At 56.0% G+C, this 20,231-nt stretch overlaps 1 protein-coding gene across 1 annotated transcript in view; it reads right to left on the bottom strand.

Annotated features, from left to right (window-relative positions):
- The window catches only part of CDH4 (cadherin 4), a 166,175-nt gene that overhangs the window by 133,645 nt on the left and 12,299 nt on the right, over window positions 1–20,231 (bottom strand). The window contains exon 5 of the mRNA XM_040459752.1: window positions 2,176–2,349. Within this exon, the coding sequence (XP_040315686.1) occupies window positions 2,176–2,349 (174 nt within the window). The remainder of the gene's footprint in view (window positions 1–2,175; window positions 2,350–20,231) is intronic.

Genomic DNA, 20,231 nt, shown 5'->3' with positions numbered 1-20,231 from the left:
AGACTGAACCACACAACGGCAAGCCGGCTCCCCTTCCACTTGGCTTTCCATCCTGATGACACTCAAGAGGAAGCTGCTGGTACTACGGCCTCTTTGGAAGGCTGATATTTGCTCTTCGCCTCCCTTAGAAACAAGTCCCAGGCGGCCTTGAGGCTCTGAGGCTGACAATTACACAGCCAGACACCAACAGCTGTGTTTTCTCTGCCTTCTGCGAGTCTCCAGTCTCGCGGTCAGCCTTCCTCGCAGCCACCAATGCCAGCTTTCCAACTGTGACCGCAAATAAAGTCTCCTCTTAGCATAATTTACATTAAAAATGAATCCCTGACAAAAAACACTAGGTGGGCGGATGACGAGTGCTAGTCAGACACGGGTCCCCGAGGGCACGCACGTGGGGGCCACAGAACTAAGTCATCAGCACCCTCATTCTGTCGGTGGCCGGGGGTTGGCAGGCTGACCTTGAACACGGGATCCTGGGACTCCACCCCCAGGTTGGGGTTCACGTCTTGAGTGTTTCTTTCGCTCAAGTCTGTGCCCGCATCACAGGGACCTCCCAACACTCAGGACACTCAAGGGCAGGAGGGGCTCTGGAAAGCTCGAGCTCCCCGTCTCACGGGGGAGGGGGAACTGAGGTCAGAGGGTGGCTTCTCCCCACGAGTGGAAAGACTGTCCCGCGTCCCTCCTGCGCCCTCACGCGCCTGCAACACAGGCCACACTTCTGACCCCTGAGGGGGGGGGGGCTCCCCCACCAAGCAATCCTGTGACACCGGCGGGGTGTCTGAAGTTTAACCGACACAGTTTATTCTGACGCGGGCTGTGAAAACAGCAGGTGTCCGTCCCACAGGAAGGGGCTCAGTCCCGCATCGCGGCTCCCACCCAGAGGGCCTGCCATGACCCCCTTGTAGCCCAGAGCAAGTCTACTCGCTAGACTGTCATAATGAGTGTAACTCAGGAACCCCCGATGGGTAAGATGCGGACATGCCAGGCTCCCTGCCCCTCCCCGGGCCGCCAACAGGAGGCTCTCCACACCCTGTCCCTGGGGGGTTTTTATGGAAGCTGCATCACAGACTTGGTTGATTAAGTCACTGGCCACTGGCAACAGACTTGACCTCCAGCCCCTCCCCGTCCCAGGAGTTTGGGGGGCAGGGCTGAAAGTAAGGTCTCCCCTCTTGGAGTCGGTTCCCCTGGCAACCGGCAACCAGTCCCCAGTCCTTAGGGGACTCTCCAAAAGTCACCATTAACATGACAAAAGACAACTCCAGCACTCTCAAGGGGCAGGAAATTCTGAGGGTTTTAGGGGCTTGGTGCTTGGGGATGAACAAGGTTCTGTGGCCGGGGCACCGCGGCCATGGCGTGTGTGGAGGGGCATCGGCTGCGTGGGCCCGCTGCCTTGCTCTGCTCCGTGTCTGCATTTGAAACGCACAGCCCAGCTCCCTGCGTGGGTGCAGGAGACGGGACAGGCTCGGCAGCCCCCGGAAGGAAGGCCACCCGTAGCAACACCCCGCCCAGTGGGGTGAGGCGCTCCCCAACGATGGGGCGCTGAATAGGATCCTCACCGTCGTTTTACCAAAGTATTGCCCGCACTGGGTTGCAATTTTCTCCAAAGGGAAGGAGGAAGTGCTAGTTGATGGCCTTGATTTTGAAACACAGATCTGTAGAACCACTTCTTCCCTTCTCCCAGGGAAAGCACCTTTGGGGAGGGGGCCGGGAGCTCGTGCACTGCAGGAGCCCTACCCCCCACCAGGGATGCGAAGGCCCCGAATTTGGGGTCACAGTCTCCGTCCCAAGTTCCGGAACTTCCCACCGCCACCGTCATCCCCAGCACAGACACGCCGTCTTTCCACCATCCAGCGTCTTCGTCGTAATTGGAAAAGAGTGTGAGCAAAGAAGGGTGTCAGAGGACAAAGGCCATGCCCAAGTCGCCACCCTGCCCCCTTCCATCAGCACCGGCGAGCCGACCCAAGTCCGGCCGGACCCCCCTTCCCTGGAGGACGAGGCTGCCCTTCTGATCTCTGTCTCGTGCCGTCTCATTACCACTTGACCTTCTTGGACACCGAGCGCAGACCATCCCGTGCTCCCGCTCCAGGACAAGCCCGCCAGACTCAGCTGCAAGATCCCGGAGGAGAGGACGCACTGAGCTAAGACCCTCCCCAGCCAGCAGGAGGGGTCTCCACTTACCCGCACCAGCTGCTGTGGGAAGGGCCCGCGGGAATTTTCTGGCACGTTGATGGGTGGGATGACCCAGTCTCGTTTCTGTCTCCTCAGCCCGTTGGCATTCTGGTGCTGGGGCCACGGCAACAGCGTGTCATTCGGAGGCTGAGAGGCGTCCAGACCTGCACTCGGCTTCCCTTTCTGCAGCGTTAGTCGGAGGGGGGAGAGAAGAGTCAAAGAAGTCTGGTTAAGTTCTGCGCAGAGGAAAAGGCATCTGTTCAGAGAATCTGTTCTGTCCTGGATCAACACAGAGAGACTGGATGATGCTTGGGAAAGTGGCTAAGTGTTAGGGTGAAAAAATCAAGCAACGGAAGAATGGGGAAAAAAATCACAAGGGAAAACACAGTTTATTTATTTATTTATTTATTTATTTATTTTAATATTATTTAATGTGTATTCATTTAAAAAAAATTTTTTTTTCAACGTTTATTTATTTTTGGGACAGAGAGAGACAGAGCATGAACGGGGGAGGGGCAGAGAGAGAGGGAGACACAGAATCGGAAACAGGCTCCAGGCTCCGAGCCATCAGCCCAGAGCCCGACGCGGGGCTCAAACTCACGGACCGCGAGATCGTGACCTGGCTGAAGTCGGACGCTTAACCGACTGCGCCACCCAGGCGCCCCTAATGTGTATTCATTTTTGAGAGAGAGAGAGAGAGAGAGAGACAGAGTTGGACCAGGGAAAGGGCAGAGAGAGAGGGAGACCTGGAGTCGGAAGCAGGCTCCAGGCTCCGAGCTGTCAGCACAGAGCCCAGCACGGGGCTCCAATTCACAAACGGTGAGATCGTGACCTGAGTGAAGTTGGACGCTTACCTGACTGAGCCACCCAGGCGTCCTGGAAGACACAGTTTAATTTAAAGTTCTTGTTTACGAAAACACACCCTGAACACAGTTGATAACCCCGGTAAACATGATTTACAAGAAATCTGTCAAAGGATGGAGAGTCTCACTATATAAAGAGTTCCTACAAATCAATAAAAAATTTAAATCTTTTTGGTAACAGGAAAGGACAGGAATAGAAAGTCATGGCAAAATAAAAAATCAGTAAGCTTATTAAAAATGTTCACACCTTCCGTTAATCAAATGAATGCAAACTGAAGTGACGTACTCTCTTCACCTATCAAACTGACAAGATTAAATGAATGGATCTTCAGTCCTGTGCACTGTGCCGTGTTAGTCGGCTCAAGCAGTGTTTGAGGGTGTTGGAGCCGGCGTTAGGCAGACCCGGCGTCTTGTGTCTATGTGCGCCCTGAGGTTCACTGACTCTGGGCGACTCGCTCTGTCCCTCCAAACTCCAGCTGCTTTTATAAAACGGGGCTGGCAATAACAACACTGATTTCAGAGGGTTGCTATGGCAACTAAAGCCATCAGAGCCCCTGCCTATGGGGCAGCCACTGGGACTGGATGGGTGGCTGAGCCCTGACCGGATGCTGCTGGGGGCTAACCACAGCCTTCTGCTGCTTTGGGCCAGTCCATCAACAGCCTCAAAAATGCTCCTTGCTGTCAGCTGTACATCAATTAAAAAAAATTAGGAAAAAACCCCCCAGTAGCTCCACAGCTGGAGATCTGTCCCCAAAACACTACATGCAAACAAACATCTCCATATAAAACGTTTACTGCAGATGTTTTTGTAATAATATTATGGATATTATATATACATCAAGTAATGAAAATAATGGGAAAAAAACCTCTGGAGATCTGATAGCCGCAAATAATAGGCAAAAACATTTTTTTAATGTGTATTTATTTTTGAGAGAGAAAGAGAGAGACAGAGGCAGAGCGCGTGTGGGGGAGGGGCAGAGAGAAGGGGAGAGAGAATCGGAAGCAGGCTCCAGGCTCCAGGCTCCGAGCTGTGAGCACGGAGCCCGACGCGGGGCTCGAACCCACGAACCGTGAGATCATGACCTGAGCCGGAGTCGGACGCTTAACCGACTGAGCCCCCCAGGCGCCCCTAAATTGTAGTCAAATGCAGAATGCTATGTTTGTATCTTGGGATATTACAGAGTCATTAAAAGCTACCCTTTGGAGATGGGGACATGACGAATGTCCATCAAATAATGTAAGTGGGGAATAGCAACAGAGTATCCACGTAGCACAAGTCCCTGTGTGTGTGTGTGTGTGTGTGTGTGTGTGTGTGTAAGGACACAGAAAAGACCGGGAGGAAACATCAAAATGCAAACTTTTGTTTTCTCTGCTCACCAGGGAGCTTTCCCCAAGTTTACTTTATTCCTTTTACCTTTCTATATTTCTGAATATTGCAACATGTATGACTTTCTATATTAAAAAGTTTCTATATTAATTTCTAAATTAAAGGAGCCACAGCAGAGCTTCACATACACACGCGGTGTCTGCGGACCCTCACGCGTGCGCCCGGCGTCTGTGCGGAGCTTCGAGTACGCACGGTGTCTCTGGGTGTGCCACCTCCTTGCTCCTTTTCCGGGTGCCACGGCACCTGGCCACGGTCCACCCGCCTCTAGCCACGGCGGGTCCCACCCTCTGCCAGCAAGATGGGCCTGGGTGGTCTGAGCACTGCCGTCTGTGGACCCAGGACCTTGCCCACTTTTTTTTTTTTTTTGCAAAATAACTGCATAGAAATAAGTTAAGTACATGTGGACAAAACTGCCTACTTGATGAAAAGGTAAACTCTTCCCGAATCCACGGGCAATGCCACGTGGACAAGCCACAGGGGAAGGAGAGACCCCTCTGGGACGCCCCCCAGGCCCCAGCGGACTCCCGGCCCGAGCTCCTGCGGTCGAGTGTTTGAGGCAACTAAAACCACAAGCCTTTCGTCCACCACTCCCCACCTTCATCGGAGAGGGGCCACGTCCCCGGGGGCCTTGACTTCTGTTCACGTCAAACCAGTGGCTGCTGTGACTCACCTTCCGGCTCTCAGGATGACACAGCGATGGGGCCGCATCCTTACTTTCCTCCGTGAGCTTCACAGAGAACCACAGAACCGCTTTCAGAATGGTCCTGGCCACACACGGTCCCCTCACAGCCCGGGCACAGACAACTGTCTTCCCTGCCCACGTGAGTAGCTGACGCCTTGTGGGCCGTGAGCGTCCCTCGCGGTCTCTGCCCGAACTCCCCTCGCCGACTCAGCAGGACATGTCCTCAAGCCCACTTTCCTAGGGAGGCACAGAGGGGGCCTCAGAGAGGCCGAGTCACTTTAGAAGGTCACACAGCTCAGTGGGCAGGGACAGGATCTGAACCTGGGAGTCAGACCTCAAGACCAGAGCCCCTGGCTGAGTGCCACCCCTCACTCGTGGGTCTCGTTGCCTGGAGGTCACATCCCCTTTACCCGTCCTCAAGTCATGTGTGCGGAGGCCCGGCAGGAGTCAGCGTTCCCGGAGAACTGCCTGCAGTCTGTGTTAAGGAGCCGCCAGGTGACTGACGCGTTCCACAGCCCGGTCTGGGGGCTTCTCAGCTCGCAGCTAAATAGTTCGCCTGTCCCCGGGCACCTGACCCGGGAGGAGGGACAGGGTTAGTGTTTGTTCTTAAGCGTGTCGGCTTGAGGGCAGCCTGCCGGACTTGGGAGCCTTGCACGAGATGCCAGGGAGCCCCGGCCACAAGCACAGCCCTGGGGAGGGGGTGCCGGCCATCTGTGGCTCCCCCGCTGTCTCCCCCAGTGACGGTGCAGAGAACACAGGTCTGCCCCACCGGCAAGGCTTGGGCACCAGCAGGCAGAATGCTCACCTGAGTCCTTTGTATTTCAGGCTCAGGGTTTTAAAGAGTTTTCATAAAGCTGCTTTTTTTTTTTTTTTTTTTTTGAACTGCTTTATCTTCATTTGCTGAGGACGAGCTTGCATGGCGTTAATTTCCCTAGTGTTGTTTAAATAAATTGCACATATTTGCTACTATTTTAAAGCTGTGAGACACATATAATAACAAAATCTGGCGAAAATCGATGCCAGACCCGTGCAGCCTCAGCCTGGAAGACACGCCCACGTCTCCGGGCAGAAACGTTGGTGCAGATGATCGGTTGCCCCCCGGAACAAGCGTGCCGTTCTGACACGCGGTCACCCTGGGCCCACTCGGAACACGGCGCCTAAACACCGATGCACAATTGCGCTAGTTACAAATAATGCTTCCAGTTACTCTCAAAAATATTTCCTAACGGATGACACCCGCGGATTTTCCCAACGCGCTCCCGAATTCTGTATTTCTGAGTAAATGATGGCCGGGTGCCGGACAGCGGAACGAACGTGACCTCTGTGCCACTGTTACTAGAAATTATATACGTGCGTGTGCACATACAGGTGTGTATAGGTGCGTGCGTGTGTGTGCGTGTATGTGCAATGCACGCAGGTACGTATGTGTGTGCACAAGTACGTGCATACACGTGTACGTGCGTGCGTGTTTGTATGCTGTGTGCGTGTCTATAACACTACAATTTTCCCAAAACCGACAGCCCGGCATCATGATAGGCTGGCCACACCCCATCACTGGGTCTTTACAGTCTCATCCAAGCTAGAAGGGTCATTACTGGCAGGGATGGGGGGGGGGTCCTCTCTGCTGAACTGACCGTTGGATCCGGCCAAGCTCACACCTGCACATCCGGAGAACAAAGAGCCCTGAGGAAATCACTTGGTCCTGCTGTCCTCTTACCGGATGCCCAAGAAGGTGTGGTTAAGACGTTCGTTAACTTCCTAGAGGTGCGGACAGCTTGTGGACACACCCTGCCCGCAGGGGGCCGAGGCATTATTTTGGCCCCACACTGTGGGTGCTGCCCTGCCCGGGAGGTCGTAGGGCTTCACGGCCACTCACTCGGCACAGAGCAAACTCAGTGGACAGATGTAAACGTGGGGTTCCCCATGCTTCCTGAGCGCCGAGTAAGTGACCCTCAACCTCCACCCTCAAGTGCTCGTGTGGAGTGGCAGGCCAGGAGCCCTGATGACAGTGATGGCTGTCACGGGTCACGGGGGCGCCATGGGCCCAGGTAATCTCTGACTTAGTCCTCAGGACAGCCACACTCTCCATGGGACAGTGATCAGCACGAGCCAGGAACAGGTAGGTTCGAGCTGGCACTGCAATTCAGGCCATCTTGGGAAGGCATAGATGCTTCAGGGGGATATTCTGCCTGAGTGGGGTACTGAGGGGTGAATAGGAGTTTGTTGTCGGGAGAATGAGTAGCCAAGAAGGGGGCAGATGTGGAAGCAGGACGGTGTGGGTGCCTCAAAAATCAGGCAGATGCCCTCATGAAATTCAAGGGCTGTTTGGGGCCTAGAAATAAAGTAGAATGGGGGGGGCGATGTTGCAGGCTTTCGGGGTCACAGGGCTGGTCTGACACGGGCTGCTCTTCACTGGTCCTGCCGGTATTTGTTTTGACCCCTGCACCCCCAAGCCTTGGTTCCTCTTCTGTGAAACGAGGAGGCCCTTACCGGGGGGCAGTGTGGGTGACAAGGTGACACCGAGGGCATAGGGCAGATGGCGGGGTTTCAGCCCTACTGTCAGGCTCATGGTGGAGAGAAGAAACCAAGAAGGGTCACGCCGGAGGGGGCTCTGCAGGCTGGACTGGGCTCCCAGGGGTGCAGAGCGAACAGGGTAGGGGGGCTTTAGCCTGGACACCTGGGGGTGGTGGCTTGGCCTGGAATGAGCCCCGAGTGTTCAGAGGGGCAGGTGGGCTTAGGACTGTCCCATAACCTTATATCCCAGTTAAGGAAACTGAGGCACAAGGAGGAGAAGGAATGTGTCCAAATTGCCTAGTAGTGAGGGCGGGGCTGAGCCAGGGGGCAGTGGTGGGTGGGGACGGGGGGGGGGGGGCACAGCCCAGGGAGGAGACTTCCTGGATGCTGGAGGCAGGGTTTGGTGTCCCTGGATGGGCCCATCCCAGAGCCCTGTCCGGACATGGGCAGGCGTGAGTGTCCACCTTGGCATCGAGCTTGGCACGCCATCTTCCACGGTGGCCTCCCCCAGGCGGGCAGGGCACTACCCCCGTCTGCGGGATGGGTGGGTTCCCTGCCCTGGATTAGGGTACGACCGGGCGGGGGGGGACCCCCCCACCCCTCACTACCTGGGCTGCTGGTCTCCCTAGCCACAGGGATAGAGCCCCACCTGCCTCCCGCCCCACCCTCCCCTCCCCTCCCCTCCCCTCCGAACACCCCAGCCACACCTCTGCTCAAGGCTGCACACTCTTGGTGCCCAGGTGCCTCAGGCACAGCCCACCCCGCCCCGAGCACGTACGGGCATCTCCCAGAAGGGGCAGATGAAGGGTGTGGAGCCCGGCCACCTGGGGAGACGTGTCTCGCGGTGCAGACACACAGAGCCACACTCTCACTCGTGAAACCCTAAATCCGCTATTTCTTAATTAGCTTTATTCACAAAGTGTTTCCCGTTTCCGATCGCCTCTCCCCGCTGAGTCTGAATCAGCAGTGCTCTGGACTGGATTCGTTCTGCTGACGTTGCTCTGGGACCGGGATTTAGGGGGACTTTCTCAGGCGGGGCGTCCCAGTGCCGGGAGTGGGGCCTCGGGGGGTCGCTTACAGCCTCTGGGCCTTGGTCTCCAGGCTCATGGGGCTGGATGAGCTCTGTGCTTTGGGGCCACCTGGACAGCTGGGGTGCAGGGTGTGGGCTGAGGCCCTGACCTGGGGGGGTCAGCCTCACTCCACGACTTGGGGAGGGGTCATCCCCCTGCTGGGCTGGAGTCTGGACTCCCTGTGTCAGCGGACACCGACTTCAAGGAGACAGAACGCCATCCTGTGTTTGCACAGGCTGTGGGGCTGGTCCCTTTGCAGATGGTCTGTGGCACCTGGGGGCCCGGGGGACCCAGGACTGGTGGCCTTAAGGTCCCTCCAGGCCAACCTGTGTGGCCCTGGCAGGTCCCTCCCGGCAGGCTCTCTGGGCAAGTCCCAAAGGCAGGTGTCCTCTCTTCCTAGGGATAATGTGACCTGGCCCTTGCACTCAGCACAGGGGTTGTTATTTTAGGGAGAGAGGTGGGAGGTAGTGGACCTGAGAACAGAAGGACGGCCCGCCAAGGACAGCAGCCTTCCATTTCAGCGAGGCCGAGGCCCCCGAGTTCACGGGCAAGCTGCATGTTAGAAGAAACCATCCTTTCCACCCCCGAGCCCTGCCCGTCCCAACCTGCACCCCAACAGCCACCTGCGAGGCCCTCTCCCCAGGCGGGCTTTCCCCCACCGGCTCCTCAATCGGCACACTATTCTCCCACGCTCCCGGCAGCTCTGTGCCGCCCGGTCCCGCCCTCCGTGTACCAGAGGGCTGTTCTCTGTGTCTGACTGTGAGTGTAACTGAGTGTGACCTCCAGGTGAAGTCTTCAGGGATTCCTCAATATGAGGAAGAAGCTGGGTCATTTCCCTCCATCATCAATTCACCAGTGAAAGGTGAATAATGCAAAACTGACCTGAGGCAGGATTTAAATTATCGCCTTTTTTTTTTTTTTGAAAAAGGAGAAAAAAAAAAAAGAAAGAAAAATCGTGCCAGGGGAAGGCTATAATCATCCATACCTCCAATCGACATGCGGAAGGTTATAATTCATCACATTCTTCTATTATCTAACCATTCACCTGTTAGGGGCATAGAATTATTAAGCCGAGCGTGAGCACTGGCTGTAAGTAAACGGGCTGACTCTTAAAACATCAGAGGTGAAGGTAAACAGGGGGCATAAATAATCAAGGTCCGCCTTCGGGACAGAATCTCCAGGTGTCTCCCTGGGGTGACTTCCCCGCCATCTTGGCTGGAGGCGGGCATCAAGCGGTGAGTGTGTGAATACGTAACAGCGTCCCTTTTTCCTTGCGACAGGGATGCAGACAGCAGGTCCCGCCACCCCCCCTCCTGACCCAACACAGTGGGCTCTGCAGGGTGGGGTCCAGGGGTCTGCACGGTGGACACGCTCGGCGGGGGGAGGGGGGCATTGGAGTCAAGCACCAGCCCCACAGGGCGTAGACGTGATGCCCAGCGACACCAGAGAAACAGCAGTGTGTGGGCAAGGCCAAGAGAAGAGCCTCTTGAACAGACAGGCGGGGTGGGAGGCACCCAGTGCAAAGCCCGGGCTCTGGAGCACAGCCGGGACTGCGCTCCCATGCACGGTCGTCGGGCGGGGACACTTGGCGCTTTTGCAAAGTGCAATGGGTACAGAGAGTGTGGGCCACTCTCCGGAGCCGTGGCTCAGAAGTCACTCCTCCCAGGAGGCGGCACAAACCCGGAAACGGCTTCAACATTCCCACATGCCAGATCCCAAGGGCTGTGTTTCTAAGGGGCGCCCAGCAGCCCCGACCCCTGAGGGTGGGGTCACAGACGACAGACAGCCTGACGTCCCCGACAGCCCAGCCCACCCCGTCCTCAGGTCCTAGGCTGGATGCTCCCTTCACACCTCAAATTCCTTCCACTTTGAGACAAGAGCATGAGCACAAGTCCATCTGATTCGATGAAAAAAATCAATGGAAACATTTTCTGTTAGTTCCTTGTGGGACATGCCACGTGGGTGCAGTGTCTGATGCCCTAGAGACGTCTTCTTAACCAAGGGGGTCCTGGTCGGCATCCCGAGGCGTGCCCCCCCCCCCCCCCTGCCCCGCGGTCCCCGAGTCGCTGCCTCCTGGGGAAGGTCCCCGGGCCACCTGATGTCTCTGACCGGCAGTGCAGCCCTGCGGACCCCTGTCACCCCCAGCCTCCCGGGACAGGAACATCTGCACTCACGGGACGGAAGGCTCTGGGGGTCCTGGTGAGGCCGCGAGCTCCTCTTTTTCCAAAAATAAACCAGCCCTTCCCTCTCATGACACTGAGCAGTCTCCAGAGAACGCAGCTGGTACGTCTTTCCTTTTAGCCAAGCTGCCTCCGCCGGGGTCCAGTATGGGCTCCCGGGGCACCTGTGACCTCTCACGCACAGAGTGACCACATGCCTATTTGCACAAGCTCATCCGACGGCTCTCGGGTGGCCCTACTGTTTGGTAAACACGTGGCCAATCTCAGCCATAAACACGAGACTCAGGGGCAGGGGTTCCAAGGTGGCCGGTTACACAGGGGTCTGCGGTCGGGGGCTGAGTGGGGTGTGACGTGCCATCCTGCGCTGTGAACTGGCCCTACCTCTGACGGCACGAGGGTGGTGAGGGTCTATCCCCTGAACCCGAGCGTCGTTTCTGCCTCTGCCTCTGCCTCTGGCTCACCGCCCCCTCCTGATTTCACTGCCTCCCTGTGGCTCTGGGTTACAGGTGCGTCCATAAATAGCGTGCCCCCCACCCAAGTGTCACACGTGGCACTGACTTTCACTGAGGGCAATTAGGTCCCTAACGAAAGAGGCACTCAAGTCTACACCAATCGTTCACTCCTCTCTTCCTACTTCCCTTTCGACGTGCATTTGAAAACCGGTACGTGTCCGCCTGCAAGCATGTATGTTTAAAATATTTAAGTAGGGTAGTGTTGGCACCCTTCTGGCTGGTTTCCATGGTAGCTCAGGAGGGACAAAGTAAAGTGGTATTTACCAAACACAAAATGAAACAAGGGAGACGCAACCCGTTCTCCAGCAAAGAGACCACGCAAGCCATTCCAAACACGCATTTGCACGAGGTTGGTTCCGCGAGGTGCTTAGTGGAGTCTCTTTCCGCGACACTGCTGCGTGGAAGAAGGCGCTGTCTCCCCCATGCACCGCTATGGTATTCCTCACTTCCCATCTCTTCTAGAAAGGGGAGGGAGGTCGTTCTGAAAACTCCCACGGAGAGCGTACAAAGAGAGGTCTCCTGAGCAGAGCAGCATGGTTGCGCCTTCAAGTATCTATTTGGGAGGAGAGTCTCAGTGACGGTGACAGTGGGGGGCCCCCTGGCCTCGCTCAGGCACGCCCAGGCCACTTAGGGAGGGAGGGGCTGGTGCAGCCCTCGCTCACACCTGGCCAGGTGGGGGTCCTGGCAGGTGCAGTGACCGGTCCCGTCATGCAGCTGCAGCTGGGCCTGGCCCTTGGCCCCTCTCTGCCCTGTGGCCGGTAGGGCGAGTGCAGACACCCCCTCCCACCGGGGTCAAGCAGGCCGCCGAGGTCGGGGAGTTGTGAGCGGCCCTGCAGGAAAGAGTTCAGTCACCGCTGCTCAGGGACTTTTCCCGTCGGCGCCGTTTTGTTGGGAAGGTGTCATGCTGTTCCCAAGTGGGGTCCAAACCACGTTTCTCTTCGTGAACGCCTCAAAGCTCGCCCTTGTCCCCTTAAGCCTCATCTCCCCCCCACAATGAAGACACGAGACAAACCCGAGAGCAGGCGAGATGGGCAGTCTGTGTGCAGACATCGTGCTCGCGGGCCATGATGAGGATCCCCATCCGAGCACAGAAGAGGACAGGAGACCCCACAACGTCCAGACAGGCCCCTGTGTGCGGGCGTGTGCGTGCGTGCCCTCGGCTCACTGCCGCGTGCCCGGCCAGCCTGCTCACCGTCCCCGCCTCCCCAGCCGGCCCACGGCCCCCAGCGCCCGTCTCCAGACCGGGGCCTGCACACCTCGTCTCTGCCGACATCTGGAACTGGGTCATTCTCTGGGGTGTGGCCGTCCTGTGCATTTGTAGGGGGCTGGGTGGCAATCCTGCCCCACCCACTCGATGCCAGAAACACCACCCTCCCCCTGCTGTGACAACCCAAAATGCCTCGAGTCTTCTCTGAACGCCCTGGTAGAGAACTTGCTCTAGAGAATCATGAAAGTTGTTTGGTTACAAACATCTTACATGGGATTATTCTTCCATTTATAGGAAAAAAATACGATCGTGGTAAAAAAAACCAAATGAAATTAAATCAGCAAGTTAAGCCAAACTGTGTCACTTTTTCTGGGAGCTGTTAGCGGTGGAACCGAATGGACTCTCGCACACGGGCGTCAATTGGTGAGAAAAACGGTCAGTTTCGCCAGCGTCGAGGATTCTGGAAGGCTTCGGTGAGGACGTGGGAAGGGTCTGATGGAGAGCCTTAACTCAAGCCGACTTCCCGTTACGTTCCCCCCGAAAGGCGCCTGGGGACTCTGGGCCTCCAGTCTATTCCCAGCGTCTACCGCGGACGTGGGGCCCACGGGACGGGCTCCAGGCCACGTCGGCGCCCTGCCGACGGGTTTCAGGTTCACAGGTGTCCCTGTCCGTGCTGGGGGCTCTTGTCGTGGTGGAAAGTACCCGTGACCCCGTCGCTGTTGTTTTCACAAGCAACTTCAGGACTAAGGATTGTGTATTTAACCAAATACCAAATGGGAGCCCAGGCCTTGGAAGGAACCAGAAACCTGTGCTGGTCTGGAAACCCGGTTCGATTTTCATCTGAAACAGCTACAGGAGGGCAGCGTGGACACCTCACGCCCCACACTTCCGGGGGGGGGGGGGTTCTCTGCAAGGCCCCCAACACGCTCACGCACGCACACTGGCCCCATCAAGAGCCACAGGCCCCGGGGCGGGCGAGGGTGAGCAGGGCACACACGGGCACGCGCGTGTCTGCAGGGCTCACGGTCGCAGGCGTGCACGTCGTCTCCGCCCACCTGGTCCCCGGGGAGGCAGCGCACGGAGAAGCGCCCCGAGTGCCGGCGGCCCCGCAGCCCAGGCCTGGTGGGGCCGAGACGGGATTCTGCCAGAGGACAGAGAAGCCGGGGTGGGAGGAGGCCTCGGTCTGGAGCGCCGGCTTCTTCTCGTGTTTTAGGGCTCAGCTCAGACGTCACCTTCCTGAGCCCCGGACACAGCAGCGGCCCCTGCCTGCTGCTCAGCCCCCACCCCCCCCAATTCCCGGTGGTGTCCCCGCCTCACAGAACAGAGCCTGCGGCAGGGTGCTGTCTGGTGGGGACGCGGCAGCACTCCGTCGTCCTTCCCCCGGGAAGGGACCTGACCTGGGACCTTTCTGACTGCCTCCCTGGAAGCCTCCTTGCCTGGCCTGGCAGTGGCCCTCCGTGTGGGGTCCACGGTGCCGTGCGGATCAGCAGCGAGCCACCCGGACTTCTCCGGCTCACTCCCCATCAAGTCTCGCTGACACGGTGCCTGGGACAGTGTCCCTGCTGGGTCTGGCCGGGCACATCATGGGGGTTCTCGCTGGCTCTGCAGAGGCCCTGTCACCACCGCCCTGCCCCCCCCGCCCCCCCTCTGCAAAAGGAAGGGTTGACCCGGGCACCTGTTCAGGGCCGTTCGTAGCGTGAAACATCATCTACGTTTGACCTTCTCCCTGGTGCCTCCCGCTCACCACAGGCCGGGAGAGGCAGGGTCGGGGACAAGTCACACTTGCCCCAAGGGCCCTTCTCCGAGACCACAGACAGACAAGGAAGCCGAGAGGCACCTTCCACCAATGAGAACAATCGCTGCGCCCTTCATGCCAACAAACGGTTAAAATGCCGTGAGTTTGAGAAGGTTTGCTCACCCCTGGAGACCCACGGGCGTGGGGGCGCTGACCGGGCTGTGGCCGCCAGCTCCGGCTCTGGACGGGGACCAGCCCAGCAGTTTGTGTGAGTCTCGGTGTGGCGATACATGAGAATCTGCACGTGTGGCTTCCCCGGGGCGGTCCCGCCAGGAGCAGGCCCCGCGTGAGGAGACGTGGGCTGAACCCACGGGAGCGCGGGAAGCGTGAGCACTCGGCTCCCCACGGAGAACTGCGGACCCTGTTTGCACCTCGCTGACCACTGAGGCATCTCCTGGAAGGTTCTTTCTGAAGACACACAGTCCATTCCCTGGGTGCTTTCCCAAGGCGACACCTCGCACGGAAAGCCTCAAGTGGGCCCCCCTTCGGTTGAAACCGCCAAATCTGGGTGTTAGGGTTCAGGCAGGGGCACGACAGCCCTGTGGCGCTCACCTGGGGGCTCTCCTGACCCGGCCGGCCTTACCATCTCTCGGGTGGACGGCAGGAACCGGTTCTCCCCTCCCCTCCACCGGGGACCAACCTGGGTGCCCTTGGTGATGCCGGTAATGGGTTCTGGCCCGCTCTCAGGATGCAGGGGTGACAGACTGTGGGTCTGGGGGGCAGACCCTGAGACGGAGAAGTGACGGACCACGGAGAGGAAGGCTGCTGGACCGTGAGGCCTAAAGCACCAAGGTCTTGGCCACGCTTGTCCTCACTGTACTGGGGACCCAGGCGGCTGTGTGAAGGGGACTGGAGGGCATCCGGAGCCCTGGGGGGTTACACGGGGTCTGTCTGCCCTCCGCTCGGCTGGCGGATGAGGCCACACACCTGCTGAAAGCCACTGAACCACGGCCTGGGGGGTGTCGACAGCAGACATTTACCGTCTGGGTTCTGAAGGCCGGTAGTCCGAGGTCAAAGTATCAGCAGGGGTTAGTTCTTCCCAGGGCCGAGGGGGAGAACGCGTCCGGGCCTCGCTCCTGGACTCTGGTGCTTTGCCGGCAACCTCTGGCCCTCCTCGGCTCCCAGAAACGTACTTGCTGTCCGTCTCCATCTCCAGAGAGCTCTGCCTGCGTGCACATCTGTGTCCAGACGTCCCCTTTTCCCGAGGACGCCGGTCACTGGATTGGGGCCCCCTTGAAGGACCTCACCCCAACAAAAGCCCGTTCACAGTCTCATTCCCAGCGGCCGAAGGCCAGGACCCCAATATACACTCCTCAGGGGGACGCTTTCGGCCCACACACGTGGGGAAGCAGATACCTCGCGGCAAGATCCGCGCCGGCCTCTGGGCCCGGCTGGGTGTGGGCGCCGCTCGGCTGAGCGTGGCTTTCATAAACGCTGACGTGCGCGTTAAGAGCCAGGATTAGTTTCATAAACAACAGTTTCTTTTTTGCAAACTATACCCACAGGTCCCATATTGCCGCCTCCAAGCGCCACCGCAGCCAGTCAGCTGACAGCCGCACGCGAAACTTTATCTTCAGTATTTACTGTTAGGCCAGAATATTGCTCTGATTCCTCAGGGGCGATTCAGCACTCCGGTGGGAAATATGTGACCTCATTTGCATTTTCTAATTGAATTGCTATCAGCTTTCCTGCAAGACTGCACAGAAAAAAGTTCTTCCAGATTCCAGCACTGCTGGTATTACCCATAAAAAGGCCGCCTTTGAATAGTTGCTAAGAGAGGAGAGGAAAGGAGAAGGAGTGTTGCCAAATTCGTTCGGTTCACGTAGCTGTCAGTGCTGTCCAGCCCCACCGAGTCGCTCAGACACCGGGCACGGAGGCGGGGCTCGGAGAGAGCCGGACGCGAGAGACACGGGATTCACAGAACCGGGAAGTTAGGGGGTCCCTGAGGGATGTGCTTCGGAGCTTTTGCAAGAGCTTCTCGGGACTTTGCAGCCTGTGGACTGCTCCCGGAAAAGGGCGCTCTGTGTCTCTCGAACCTTCTGCCGGCCGCACCCCCCACTCACCTTGTCCCCGTCTGAACTCCCCGCTGTACCCAAACCCGGGCAGGAAGCCCTCGGCACACGCTGAAAACGTTCCCCTAGAGCTGGTTTTGGGGTGTGGGGTGGGGTTGGGGCCAGTTCACCTTTTTTCCTGAAGGGTACCCCATCAGTCCAGCATCATCTACTGGAAGGATGGTCCTTCCTCCATTACCCCTAGGGAGGGCTTGGCAAACTTTCTGCCAAGGGGTCAGACGGTGACATGTTTTAGACCCTTCAGGCCAAGAAGTGAAATTGAGGCTATTAATATAGACACTCACACAGCCATTTAAAAACACAGAAACCATTCTTAGCCTGCAGGCCATCAAAAGGCAGGTGGGAGGTCAGCTCTGGCCGCGGGCTGTGGTGCGCTGACCTTGGCCACAGAGCGTTACTCTGCACCATGCGCATATGACAAGGTTTATCAAGCTGGATACGTGAAGTGGGAGAATTCCGTTGTACAAAAGTGATACCTCCATGAGGATGACTTTTAAAGAAACATCACCTCTTTTTTCTGTGCTATTCTGCCCCATTTGTGCATCTGATTGTTTTTGCTCCCAAACCACCCATTTGAATTACTGTAGTTGAGTGGTTCTCAAGTGGGGGCGATTAAAAAAAAAAATTTTTTTTTTAAGGTTTATTTATTTCTGAGGCAGAGAGAGACGGAGCATGAGCGGGGAGGGAGCAGAGAGAGAGAGAGAGGGAGAGACAGAATCCGAAGCAGGCTCCGGGCTCCGAGCTGTCAGCACAGAGCCCGACGCGGGGCTCGAACCCACGAACTGGGAGATCATGACCTGAGCTGTAGTCGGACCTGAACCGACTGAGCCACCCTGGCGCCCCAGGTGTTTCTTCATCTATTTACGAGCAGCCTGGCATACAGCGGCCCACCCTTTCTGCTCCTTTGGGGTTCCGGCTGGTTTGGACGGGGTGCCTGTTTGGCTCTCTGGACAAGTTTACAGGGGTGAGCTTCAACTCGTCCTTACGGCGGGTAGAACTTCCTGTGTGGCCACCACGGGTGCGCGTGCCCTCGGGATAAGGATTTGAATGGAAATTGGCTTGTATTAACGAAACAGCTCAGATTTTCTTCTTCAGTTTTGCTCAGTTGTGCATTTCTGTCATTTCAGGAAGATTTTCAAATATGTTGCTATACACTGTAGGTAACACACTGAAATGCTGGGTGAGATCGGTCGTGAGGCCGAGTTTTCACTTCTGACGTGGACTGTGGTTTTCCCTCTTGCTCTGTCTGATCAGCTGGGAGTGTAGAGTCAGCTGCTGTCTGGATTCATTCTACCATTTTCATTTCATTACTTTCTCCTCTTGGTTTGACGGTTTCCTCCTTTCTATTTTGCTTCATCTCACTTCTTTGTCTGATTTCTTGAGATGAATGTTCAGACTGCTGGCTTCCTCCCTCCTTCCGCTCTCACGGGCACGTCAGGCTGGACCCCGCATCCCGCGTGGCTGTGGCTCCAGCTGCCGCTTCCCGGGCTCAGCTCAAAATACTCCGTAACCAGCGTGGGACTCCTTTCCTACCCGAGGCTCAGTCAGAAGTTCTTACTCAGCTTCCACACCTGTGGGGACTTGTCCTTACTTTCCTCGTGACGGATTTCTAGCTTCACTGCTCGGATTTTCTGCCTCTGGAGTGTGGGGCGACCTGGTTGGAGGCTCGGCCTCCAGCCACGTCTCACGCAGGCTTTACGTGTATTTGAAGGTCATGGGCACGCAGCCGTGGTTGGTTTCTGTTTCAGACCCGTCTCAGGGAGGTCAGGCTTGTTGAATCTGTGCGTCTAATCCTCTAGTTCCTTGCTGGCATTCTGTCTCCTTGCTCTAAATGTTCTCAGAGGGGTTCGCTAAATTTTGCCGTTAATTGAGTATTTGTTTCTTTCTCCTTTCAGTGCCACTAACTTTTGCCTAGATATTTTGAAGCTGTATCATTAAGTGCACACAAATTTAGGATTCTTTTTTTAAAAGTTTATTTATTTTGAGAGAGACAATGGGGGAGGGGCAGAGAGAGAGGGAGAGAGAGAGAGAATCCCAAGCCCTCCGTGCAGAGCCCAACGCGGGGCTTGATCTCATGAACTTCGAGATGATGACCTGAGTCGAAATCAAGAGTCAGATGCTTAACCAGGCGCCCCTTTTTCTAAGTTAATTTATTTATTTTGAGAGAGAGACAGAGAGAGAGAGAGAGAGCAAGAAAGAGAGTGAGCAGGGGAGGGGCAGAGAGAGAGGGAGAGAGAGAATCCCAAGCAGGCTCTGTGTTTTCAGCGCAGAGCCAGATGCAGGGCTCCATCCCACGAATCACGAGATCATGACCTGAGCCGAAACCGACTGAGCCACCCAGGCGCCCCAGATTCGGGATTCTTATGTTAATAGAGGCCCCCGTTTCCTCCTGACGAGTAACTCCAAGGCTTTTCCCCCACGTCTTTCCACTTGCAGCTTTTCTCCACCCTTACGCTTTTTAGATCTATCTTCTATGACTTGCATGTAGCTGGGGCTTTTCTTTAACCTGTCAATTTGTTTTCCTTTAATTACAGCAGCTTATCTATTTTCATTTGTTATAATGATCAACGTATTTGCAAACCCACCATTTTACTCACAGAGAAACATGGGGTTCCTCTACTCTTTCCTTCCATTTCTTTGACATTTTTTGGATTGATGTTTTAGTATTCCATTTTCCCATCTATTACGTTAGGATTTAAGCAACTGTAGGACTCTTTTTTAAGAAAGACTTTTTAAAATGTATTGTTATTATTATTATTATTTTTTGAGAGAGTGCAAGTGAGCAAGGGGCAGAGAGAGAGGGAGAGACAGTGTGGAGCTAGATGCGGGGCTTGAACTCACCAACCGTGAGATCATGACCTGAGCCGAGGTCAGATATGTAACTGACTGAGCCACCCAGGCGCCCCAAGAAAGACCTTTTTTTTTTAAAAAAATTCACATTGATAATAGACGTAAAGGACAAATTATATTTTTAAGGCATTTAAAAAAATGTTGGCTAAGTTTGCAGACTAGAAGAGGTGAAAATATATGCACAGGAAATACCCAGGATGCTTTGCACAGAGCTGGTCATTAAGTTATCCGGCTACAGCCTAATGCTTTCATCTGCAATCACGTTAGAATCCCATGAAAATCCCAAGGGAAAGTAACTATCTGTCACTACGATAGGCATCTTTTTCTCAATTTGATACAAGGTAAGACTGACTCTACGTAGACTTTAGGTAACTCAAGTTAAGATATACTTTATGACCCGAAATACCGTCTACCTTGGCCAGTGCCCCATGTGCCCACCACTGTGACCTTGCAGTGGTTTTCCCGGATCTTCTAACAGGGGTCTTTGTCTCATCCGAGTGTTGTATTAGTTTGATTTCCATCATCTTCCAGGACGGAGGGAGCATCCCAGACCCTCCAAGTCCGTGCACCCTGTCTGCAGGTTACCTGTCCTGCATCTTTCACCCCGCAGTGTCACGCCCTCACTGCTCACAGCTATTTCCGCCTACTTAACCTCATGGCTTTTCATTCTGGGATTCCATCTCGAAGGGTCCTGTTTCTGCCTGTGTCAGAGTCCGTCATGGCGCTGCCTGAAAGGCAGGTTTCCTGGGTCACAGAATTGTCTCTGTTACCACCCGCCACCTGCCGGGCCCTACCGTCCCTGCGAGAAGCCAGCTTCTGTGTCACCACTCCACCTTCCATGGAGCTCGGTCTTCTGTCTGCTTTCGGATCTATGTGGCTCCGGTTTTCAGACATTTTACCATAAAATACCTGTTGGGACTGAAGGTGTGTGTC

Source organism: Herpailurus yagouaroundi, unplaced genomic scaffold (assembly GCF_014898765.1).
Source record: "Herpailurus yagouaroundi ecotype Mexico unplaced genomic scaffold, PumYag 246, whole genome shotgun sequence".
NCBI classification, from domain to species: Eukaryota; Metazoa; Chordata; class Mammalia; order Carnivora; family Felidae; genus Herpailurus; species Herpailurus yagouaroundi.
The sequence above is the reverse complement of the archived record's forward strand: the minus strand, read 5'-3'. Positions and strand labels throughout refer to the sequence as shown.